The sequence below is a fragment of the Labrus mixtus genome, chromosome 13, assembly GCF_963584025.1.
Source record: "Labrus mixtus chromosome 13, fLabMix1.1, whole genome shotgun sequence".
In the NCBI taxonomy this organism is placed as follows: Eukaryota; Metazoa; Chordata; class Actinopteri; order Labriformes; family Labridae; genus Labrus; species Labrus mixtus.
In genome coordinates, this window is record NC_083624.1 from 26,934,712 (window position 1) to 26,944,999 (window position 10,288).

A 10,288-nucleotide genomic window follows, 5' to 3' on the forward strand; every position below is an offset into this window, starting at 1 on the left:
CCAATAATTAAATCATCTGTTGTTTTTTGGAAACTATAATGACTATAATTGATAATAATCTGCAATTTAACATGTGGTGTATTAGTTCAAAGACTAAGTATTGTAAATAGTTGTTTTTAAATTGTGATGAAGAGGCAAAACATGTGTTAACTATATTACATATTTTTCAAGTCGAACACAATCAGATTGCTTGTTATGTTTAAGCAACAGTTCAAAACATGAATTTCAATGTCTTTTTGTCTAATTGGTGGAGATTAAATTTAATTTTGATGCCAATCAGTGGTCATCTCAAGGTGTGGAACAGCTGCATTAAAGACTTAGCAACTATGAATGTGATAAAAGGTGCATATATATATATATATAACACACAGAATGAATCGAGTTACAAAACACAAACACATTATGAGTACTTTTAAAATGGCAGGCCTTACATTTATTGTTTGTTATTGTCTTGTATACATTATATATATATAATGTAATATACATTCACATGTGTTACAGTAAACCTGCTTGGTAGTGGTAACATGAAAATGTGGCTTATATGTACAACATAACATTTAAAAAAGTACATCTAATTTGATAGACATCTTATATAATATAGTTCATTAAAAATCGTGTAAAATCAATAATATTGTTCAGGCTTTAAATGGAGAGATATATGGACCTTTGGTGAACATTTTGTGTACATCATTTAATGTAAATTGTAAACAAAATTGTGACGTAATAACCTTAATTTTAGAGTCCAGTTTAAAATGTTTTCCAAGATTTAAGAATATCATAGTTCTTTATGAACACATGAGCAGGCTGATTTATTGCTATGAATATTGTTAAAGATAATAGCCAGAAGACTTAAAGCTGAGAATATAATACAAAAACATGAAAGAATCATTTGTTGTGTGAGTTGATCAAACTGGTAAGGCTGGGAGGAGGGGCTTTGGGGACTGGAAAGACCACTTTCTTCCGAAGTGTAAAGGCAGGTTGAGGCATCTGCTTTTTCTGGCCAGTGTTGTCAGTCTTTCTGCTCACATCTGCATTCACCTTTGTCAGGATAGACATGAGGTCGAGTCCCCTGGAACAAACAACAACACAGTGAGATACAATCTAGAGTTTGAAGTATCACAGCACCTAGAGAAGAAGCAGTGACACAAAAAAACTGTCCATTTCAAGTAAAAGTCCTGCATGTAAAACATTAACCTGAGCCTGGTATTGAGGTATAAGTAACATAATGTACCTGATTAAAATAAAATCGTTATGCACAGTGGACTGTGTAAGTGTATAATATATTATGTATTATATAATTACATTTTTAAAGTGAGGTATTGGTTTTATAATCCTTCATTTTTTAATTTCCCCACATATAGTTGGATGTTTAAAACCATAAAAATAAAATAGGACATTTCACTGATACTCAGTACCCTCATGGTATCAAATGAGTAAATAAATAATGTGACTTTCTGACACTCAAAGAGATCACATTATTATTGGATATTTAGTGTCACTTACTTTGGCACCATCTGGATGAGGTTTTGGCACAAAGCCTGAATGAACCATGTGCCATTTGACCTCTCTCTGAAAGACACATAAGAAGGCACGGTGGCCATGGCCAGCAGGAAGTCTGCTTCTGATGGGATGGAGCTGCTCTCAAGACCATCAGACTGGATGTAGACGGGCTCCTGCCGGCTCACACCCTGACAGGCCTGGATGAAGAACAGCTTGGGTTTTTCTGTCAAAGAGGGGCACTTTAACCCATTGAAAGGTTCCTTCAACTCGTTCAGAGCTACGGTGAGTCCATCCACACCGTACACGCCATCCTGCTCGCCGTGGCTCAGCACGCAGCACACCAGACAGTCCACATCACAGTGGTCTTCTTCGCCATGGTTCTTAACCACACGCAGCATCCTCTTTCGATCACAGTCCCTCTCTATCACCACGTGGAAGCCGAGCCACTCGAACACTTTGTTTAAGCGCTCTGGAAGCACACAGATGAATATTACATCTTGCACCAGTTCAGACACAGCAAGATAAGAAGCCATGCAGCAGTTTTAATCTGACTTGATCAAACAAAAGTGAACCTTCATCCACCATGGTCCCCTCTCGCGTCTGGAGGCGTTGTTTGGATTCAGAGAAGTTGTTGTTGTTTATTATCAAACAGAGTCCTCTCTTCGCTGCAGTCATGGGATATGATCCCAAGTCCTTCAGAGATAAACCAAAGTTAAATTCCTTGTGTGTGTAAGCATACCTGGCCAATAAATCTGATTCTGATTCTAATTAGTACAGATATATGTGTAAACCAGATTTTATTATTAAAGGTAATTACATTCTTGCACTTGTAATTCAAAAATGTCACACACCTCTGTGTTTGTATTTGTAGTTTGAGCAGTCTGTTGTTGAGAGGAGTTCTCGTTTAGTTGAGATGGCGATATTACAGAAGCATCACTTCCCACTGTAGGACAGAAGAAAAAAGAATATTATTTAAGGTGAAGAGAAAGGGACAAAAGTTATACTGAATGGTTAAAAGATGTGACATGTTGTGTCAATAACAGGATAACACAGGAAGTCACCATTGGAGGAGGGGGAGCTGCTTCTTGTAGTGCTTAATCTGCTCAGTGACAGGGACAGATCTACAACATCAGGCCTGTTCTGGAAATCTAGAAATGTTGAGAGAAGAAAGTTCAGTTTGAATCCAGGACACTGCCTTTAAACAGGTTTAGAAGGTTACAGTTAAGGCGTAGAGACTCACCCACAGAGGTGTTGGAAGGACTCATGGTAGACTGGGTGACACAAATAAAGAAATTACAATTTAAGACTCCAACACTTCAAGGTTTTTGTCACATTCTTTGTTTTATAATGGTGGACTGGACTCTCACCTCTGGTAGTGGTGGTGGATCTTCAGGGTACACAAATGATGTTTTCAATAAAGATGCTCATCAGAATTGAAAAAAAAAATACACACATTTAATATGAATGCCTTGTGCGTGTATGTGGGTGGATAACTGAACTGTTGTGCATTGGAAAAAGACATGTTGGCCGTTTGGATGGTATAAAATGATGGTATCTCTATTAGGGGGAAAAAATCATTTGATTAAGTTTTTTAACTGAGTATCCCTTAATTATAAGACTTGACATCATTGCTATGAAGGAAAAATATCTTAAGTTAAGACCTTGACTTTTACAAATATTTCACAGTAACTCCTCCCATTTTAACTTTAAAAAATGATATGTCAAAAACTGTAATTTGTCCATCTATTTGCCTATTTGAGAAAGAGATTTATTAAAACATTACCATACAACACGACAACACTGATGTGTAAAATATTTCAACATTTCAAATCTCAAATTTACCAAGGTGTCGACGTGAATGCGACAACATGTTTATGTTGCATGTTAAATGATGTGCGTCTGCTTACCTGAAAAGTCAGTTGACCTGCACCTCTCAGGATGGGAAAATGGAAGGCACTGATTTAAAAACATTCACAAAAAATACTTTTTAACAACAACAAAAACACACAGGTGGAGAATTGGTGGACATCTTTTAGAGGCATTTCAAGCAACATGAAAGAACGAACCTGGTTCTGGTTTGGCTCAGGAGGGCAAGAAATAGATCTGGGTCGGCCTGTTTCTTGAGCGATATGGCTGCTGTGAGGTGATGCTGTTAAAAAAAAACAAGCAATATTAACAAGATGTACACACAGAGATATGTATAAAAATGAGGTAAGAGTGAAATCTCAATTAAACTTAACAAGAGAGATAAACTGTCACATCTCCTTTACCCAGTGCTTCCTGCCTACTTGTTAAATACAATCCCCACAATGCAACAGTAACATTTGACTTTTCACACTTTCTTTAAGCTAGAAGATATTGTAAATGTTGGGTTAGTGATGTGTTAGGAAGGACCTGGTGAAGACAAGTCTCCATTGTCTATGTCAACCCTAGCTGTCCTGTTGATTTGTTACTTTTGTGTCACTTTGTTATAATTATAATGAAATGTTTTTATTTGCTGTGAGAAGTTCCAGTAGCTTACCCTGCTGTTCTTTGTACCTGTTGATCTCTTCATTCAATACGGGACAGCATGACTGAAGCAACTCCTCCAGTAAGTTTAGATTGGTGTCGTTTATGAGATCCTTGTGCTCCATCTCCAGGAAAACCTCCAGAGTAGTCTGACAAGTTCAGCAAATGTACTGTTAGGTGATGTGATGCATTACAGCAGAAGAATAAAAGCACATGTAGGTTTACATTGAACTTAACAACAATTTGATTTCTATTTCTGATGAACAAAGCATGGTATGACAATGTGGTATTTTGTATAACAAAACCATCTAACTCGTACCGTTAAAGAAATGTTTTTAAAACATTATAACAGTGACTGATTACAGCGACTGCACTCACCACGTTGTCCTCTAGTTGTCTACGAGGCAGTTGTCCTTTCAACAAGAACTTTATGTCTTTCAAGTTAGCATCAGTTATATCTTCAGACAGGTTGTAGAGCAGCTTCCTGGTGATACAGAAAGAGAGTCACAACTATATAATGATCTTTTAGTAGAATGTCTTTTTGTTTATAGAAAGACCCTACACACATTCAACACTGCACCGACCCTCCTACTTTCAAATCACTGATCAACACTCACCTCTTCAAACAAGCTTTCAATGTATGATTGTGATGTATTTCCTGTTTTCTGTTGTTTTACCTTTATTGTTGTTATCTTTATGATTTGTGTGTAATGTTGCAGTGTCTGTTAGTCTGTCCTTACTGTGCTGTTCTTTCTGTTTTTAACTATTTGTCTTGTCTTTAAGTCTTTGAAAAGCGCTTATAAATAAAATGTATTATTATTATTATTATAACATAAGTTATGAATTGGTGCTATACAAATAAAGATTGATTGATTGATTGATTGATTGATTGATTGATTGATTGATTGATTGATTGATTGACTATAACAACAATCAAACGTGGGCGCTCCACCTGTATGAAGAGATGAGGTTCCTGGTTGTAGATTCGGTGAGCCTGAGGTCTCGGATCAGACGTGTGCGTTGGATGATGAGGAGAAGCTCAGTCAGCAGGTGTGGTTGCTCAACAGAGAGGAGGTCTTGTTCCACCATGCGAGAGAAGAGGTCACTGGCCAACCCCACTGAGGTCAGCTTTAGGCCCAGGAGGTCAGTGCAAAGAAATGCTAAAGCTTTCACCTCTTCCTGACTCAGGGCCTTCCCTACATCCAACAGCAGCTTCTGGAAGTCCATTTCTTTTCTCTTTTTTTGCACTAATAATGAGAAACAAGACACAATCAGATATCTGGCTTCTCTATTTCAGACCTGTCTGCTGTCTTGTTGTGTTTTGGTACATCAAACCAACAACTACTATGTCTGTGATAACCTTACATAACATTTTCAAGGAGGGTTTATCACTTTCTTCTTTCTTCTTGCAAATGTTTTTTGTACATGTAGAGCCAAAGTTACAAAATACAATTGTTATAACATATGTAGGCTTATATAATATGTTATAAAAGCCTACAGGCCAACGAAGCTAATAACACAGACGGTGTCTGAATGTAAGCAGTAGAATATTCTCAACAGCCTGACATAAAGCACCACATGATCAATAAACCGTAAGCCTACCACTAACTAACTATTTAATACCAAAATACTTAACATTTCTGCTTCATTCAAACCGGTTGACCTACTTTTAAGGTGTGTCGTGTATTCTTACCATAGACTGTAAATATTAAGACTGTTACCTGAGACGAGCTTTCAGCTGGTGTACCCACACAGGATATAGGCTATGTTGTCCACTTCAGCATACTCGAGTTGTTTCAGATGATTTTAGACTACTTTACCATCCGATCAAATGTTTTTTTTCATAGCTCCAACTTAGCAGATACTTCGCACTTACTTTCAAATGACGTGCTCAAAGGAGGAAGTGTAAATCGAAAGTAAGAGAGGGCCTGCGCGCGGCCTGGGAAAACAACTACTATTAGAGCACGTTACGTGATGGGAGACTCCTACCTGTGTGACGTACATGACCTTATGTGGACAAACCGCATAAAGGGCTGTCACTGGCTGTGAAAACAGGAACAGCTTGTGAATAACCTTTGAGTAAATTTCCCGTCGACATAAAGTCAACGACATCATTAAAATCATATAAGCAGCTTACTTATTAAACCAGGCTCAATACTTTTGATTCTGGATTACAAAATAAAGCAGAAGCTACTAAGTTTTACCAGGGGAGGACTCGGCTGTTTGAGGACAGTGAAACATAGGATTGTCCTTAAGTATCAATATGTAACTGACACTTAGAGTTAAAAATGTCCAAATTCAACACATTTGGAGAGAGCTGTCTCCCCCCACCCAAGAATCAGTGCACACAAGGGTTGCCATGCCACAGCCATGGAAGCTTCAGTGTTTAGCCAGTTCTGCATCAGTTTTTAAACCTTTCTACGCTCTAACATCTCTCTACTTTAATGTGTTATATTTAATATGTATACTAGTCTTACAACGTTTCTGGTTGTGAAGCTTATTTAAAAAACCCAAATCAGATTAAAACTTAAAAGGAGGACAACTGGCTGCTGCATCTTTGTCAGAGAAGCCAGCACTTTTACAAAGCATGTTTCCTTAATGTCTGATGATATAGTAAGGTCCTTTTATAATGAAATTCAGAAGATATCTTACAACAAACAGCGGGAGCTTTTTGTACACACACACCCAGACATGCACACACACATTACTGTTCCGTCTTACCAGCTCTGATGTTAGTATACATTGCTATTGCTCCGCCCCTGTTACAATTCTGTTACTATGTCCAATAGTGGATCAGGAGCAGAACGACTTCACCCCATCATTATGCCTCCAAGTTATAGTTTTGTCTTACAGCAGTAGCATCTATAAATACATGAGGCTATATGTTAATGGTCTTTTTTTTTACACACATTGTTTATATTATTGTGTTAACATAATGTGTATATGTGCTTGCTATCAGGTTTGCATTAATTGAAGATGCTGCATGACCTGGAAAATATTTTTGATCACACTGGAAAAAAACTGGGCACAAATGTATTGTATGTGTTCAAACGGTTATGACCAAAAACCTGATTCTGAAAAAGTTGATTTATATATAAAACAAATTGCAAAGAATTTAAATCCATGATACATTAATTTATTACAGTTATACACAAAGAAACATACAAACAAAAACAGGTAATCTTTCCATTATTTCTCCAACAGTTACATATAGTAAAAAAAAATAAAGTAAAAAAATTCCAGTTTCTCAGTTGGAAAAAATGATATACAAGATGATCATATTCAGTATTATTTGTGAAAGTGTGTGTTTGATTTGGGTTTGGTCTTCAGGGTCTTGATGTGTCCTCTACACCTCACTCTGACACTGAGCCACGCCCACGAGTTTGCTCCGAACCTGTTGAATCTGAAGGACTCTGAAAAGGACGTGCACACACACACACACACACACACACACACACACACACAAACAAGAGTAAAAGTCATGCACTCAAATATTTACTTCAGTAAATTGTTGGCACCAATTTACAGGTAAAGCTTCTAAAGGGAAGGATTTCCTGTTGTGCAGAATGACTTATTAAGAATATCGTTTTGAATTATAGAATCATAACAGATGAAAAAAGGTACAGTGTCTTTTTACATTTTACATTTTACAACTGCTGGAGATTGTGAATTTTACCCCAAGGGATTAATAGAATTTAGTATAAAGACATAATGATATCAGAGATTAAGTGTGGATTATATGTTTTATTATCTCCAAAATCTGTAAAGGACCTCAGTGATAAAAATAAAATAAAGTCAAAGAGTGCAAAGTGAAACATTTGACTGATATGAAGTGGAGAACATGAAAGTAGCCTACAAAGTGACAGAAAATCAAAATATTTCAATAAAGTACCATACATGTACCATTTGTACATAATTACAGTACCTGGGCAATTGTACTTTGTTAGGCTTCAGCATATACATTCATTAAATTACTTTTAAATTCGTTTTTCTCAAGTTAAAATGCAGTGTGTGTGTGTGTGTGTGTATGTGTGTGTGTGTGTGTGTGTGTGTGTGTGTGTGTGTGTGTTAGATATTTATACAAAGATATTTTGTGGCAAATTCAGTTTAGCATGTAAAAATGTCAATGTGTTTTTTATTCTTATAGCCTATAATAAGGTTTTGAAGGCTACAGGTAAGGATAAGAGGATTTACACAAGTTCAATAAAAGTTTTTAAAATTCACATATCATTTATAGGTAGGCTTTAAAAAGACAACCAGCTGTGCTGTCTATAAAAAATAAAACACTAAACACAGTTGTATTGGACATGTGGATCATGAAAAGGTGTGAATATTGGGTTAAAAATAAGCCTATTAAAAATAGATTGATAGATTCTGTAAAATCAGGAGTATTATAATAAAGTAATAACACATGTCACAATATATTATTATGCATAACATTGATCTAATGTAGCATTTAACTAGCCTGTTTCTGATCATGATATATAAAAAATGATCCAGCAGTGATATTAGTTAAACATAATATGATTGTGTTTATGTGTATTGGTCACTTACTGTCAGTTATAAGAGAGTGTACCACGGTCACGTGTCTCCGCCCCAGGCCGTGACTCCTGGACAACACGCAGTCCAGATAAAGGTCCCAGAAAACCCGAGTTAGGTCCCAGAACAGAGCCGTGTGTCTGCTGTTGTCTGACGTCCTGAGGGTCACCATCAGGTCCCAGAAGGCGGGCACCGTGTCAGCGATCCTCGGGGAGCGCATCTCCAGCAGCAGAGCCGAGGAAGAGTCCCAGCACTGCGGGTTCGCCCGGGGGACCGTCAAGGGGTCCACCTGAGCCACCTGAGCCCCTTTCTGACCATGCAGCGGGTCGGCACTTGTGCAACTCAGCACAAACACTATAAGCACGTGTATGTTGAGGAGTACCGGGGCCATCTGCAGAGGACACAACACAGGCCAGCTGTTTCTGCTATTGAGCAAGAAATCAAGTCATTTGGTAGTTCAATTAACATTTAAAGTAAATGCATCCGGATGTAAAAAAAATCCACCCAGCTCCATTATTAAGGCAAAAAACAACAACAATGAATATAGTTATCCCTACAATCAATACGTTTTGCACACCAAAAGAAGCATAAAACCCTTAAAACTGGAAAAAAAAAAAAAAAAGCATAAAATATGAAGAATAGTCTATTTAAAGAAAAAGCATTATTAAAGAGCAAGGAGACGACTTCGATGAGAAATTGTACTTACCACTAAAGCTTGGACTTACAAGACTATGTTGAATGAAGTTTGGTAAGATGTGTTGGGTCCTAAGTGACGTCAGTGCCTCCCTCCTTTGCGAGCAGCTTTAGTCTACATCTTCTCACGTTAATAATGCATTAGTAGCCTTTCATTCCTTCCAATAGCCTTCTTTAAAACACTTGTGAACATATGCAGGTGATTGCCTTAGTTACAGGATATATAACTGTAATGTCCATGTTGTCCTGTATTATTGTCTCATTACTTAAAACACTTAAAACACATTTTTAATAACTCAAAGGTGCAACATTTGAATGTGCAAATGATCTACTGAATTTCCCCTTTAAATTGTGCAGATGTTTTATCACTGTATGGCTCATAAGAGATCTGTATAGTTTAAAGTAACTCTTGCAGGGGTTTATTATCATATTTAATACTTTATGAAAATGTGATTGAATTAGAGTTAGTTATAGCTACAAAAAAAAGGATACTGTCCAACTAAAGACACATAACCTTACTTCATAACCAGCCTTTACAGCTGCTACAATAATGTCTGACCATGCTTTTGGTTAACTTGACCTAAGGAAACGCTCCAGTTTTTTACCCCATAGTTACTAAATAAAATGTACATATGGTTCTGCAGAGTATGTTTTTTATTCATTTTAGCATTTTGAAAAATCAAATAATTAATGTGTTGATTATTTTCTCTCTAAATTAGTTGATCAATTTCTTCAAGGAAACATAAAATAGTCAAGGAAACATAAGCAATGTGAGAAACTTGAGTGGTTTGGCTGCCTGTAAAAACAAGCTCATTCTTGAACTGGTGTTTAAGGGAGTGCTTACGTTTATGTGCTTTTACTGAAATGTCACACGCATACCTCAAACGTAATTACTTGCGCAGTGAGGGGCCAACACTAAATGTACTGGGTGAGTTTCTTACTTAGTCATTCATCCTTCTGATAATGCAAAGACGCAGACTTTAAGACAATTTCCGCTGCTAGGCCTAAATTATAACTTTAAATGAATACCACTTTCATATTTCACATT

The 10,288-nt window shown here is 36.9% G+C and overlaps 2 protein-coding genes across 2 annotated transcripts; both read right to left on the minus strand.

Annotated features, from left to right (window-relative positions):
* Positions 1 to 407: 407 nt before the first annotated feature.
* Positions 408 to 5,936, minus strand: casp10 (caspase 10, apoptosis-related cysteine peptidase). Its single transcript, XM_061054510.1, has 13 exons — positions 5,730 to 5,936; positions 4,961 to 5,255; positions 4,387 to 4,492; positions 4,022 to 4,157; positions 3,567 to 3,649; positions 3,408 to 3,456; positions 2,868 to 2,887; positions 2,741 to 2,771; positions 2,562 to 2,648; positions 2,352 to 2,443; positions 2,073 to 2,193; positions 1,504 to 1,969; positions 408 to 1,069 (listed from the first exon to the last, which is right to left on the minus strand). The coding sequence occupies exons 2-13, from the start codon at positions 5,233 to 5,235 to the stop codon at positions 886 to 888; spliced, it is 1,650 nt and encodes a 549-aa protein (XP_060910493.1). The 5' UTR covers positions 5,236 to 5,255; positions 5,730 to 5,936; the 3' UTR covers positions 408 to 885.
* Positions 5,937 to 7,135: 1,199 nt separating this feature from the next.
* Positions 7,136 to 9,426, minus strand: LOC132986551 (protein FAM237A-like). Its single transcript, XM_061053000.1, has 2 exons — positions 8,563 to 9,426; positions 7,136 to 7,421 (listed from the first exon to the last, which is right to left on the minus strand). The coding sequence occupies exons 1-2, from the start codon at positions 8,936 to 8,938 to the stop codon at positions 7,297 to 7,299; spliced, it is 501 nt and encodes a 166-aa protein (XP_060908983.1). The 5' UTR covers positions 8,939 to 9,426; the 3' UTR covers positions 7,136 to 7,296.
* Positions 9,427 to 10,288: the final 862 nt, after the last annotated feature.

Bases quoted from the DNA above. Each gene is read 5' to 3' on its own strand.
- LOC132986551 (XM_061053000.1), bottom strand. From the start codon at position 8,938: ATGGCCCCGGTACTCCTCAACATACACGTGCTTATAGTGTTTGTGCTG. The intron at 7,422-8,562 runs GTAAGTGACCAA...CGTCCTTTTCAG, and splicing joins ACACTCTCTTATAACTGACA to AGTCCTTCAGATTCAACAGG.
- casp10 (XM_061054510.1), bottom strand. From the start codon at position 5,235: ATGGACTTCCAGAAGCTGCTGTTGGATGTAGGGAAGGCCCTGAGTCAG. The intron at 4,158-4,386 runs GTGAGTGCAGTC...TGAACTTGTCAG, and splicing joins GACAACTAGAGGACAACGTG to ACTACTCTGGAGGTTTTCCT. The intron at 1,070-1,503 runs GTAAGTGACACT...TGTTTGTTCCAG, and splicing joins CTCATCCAGATGGTGCCAAA to GGGACTCGACCTCATGTCTA.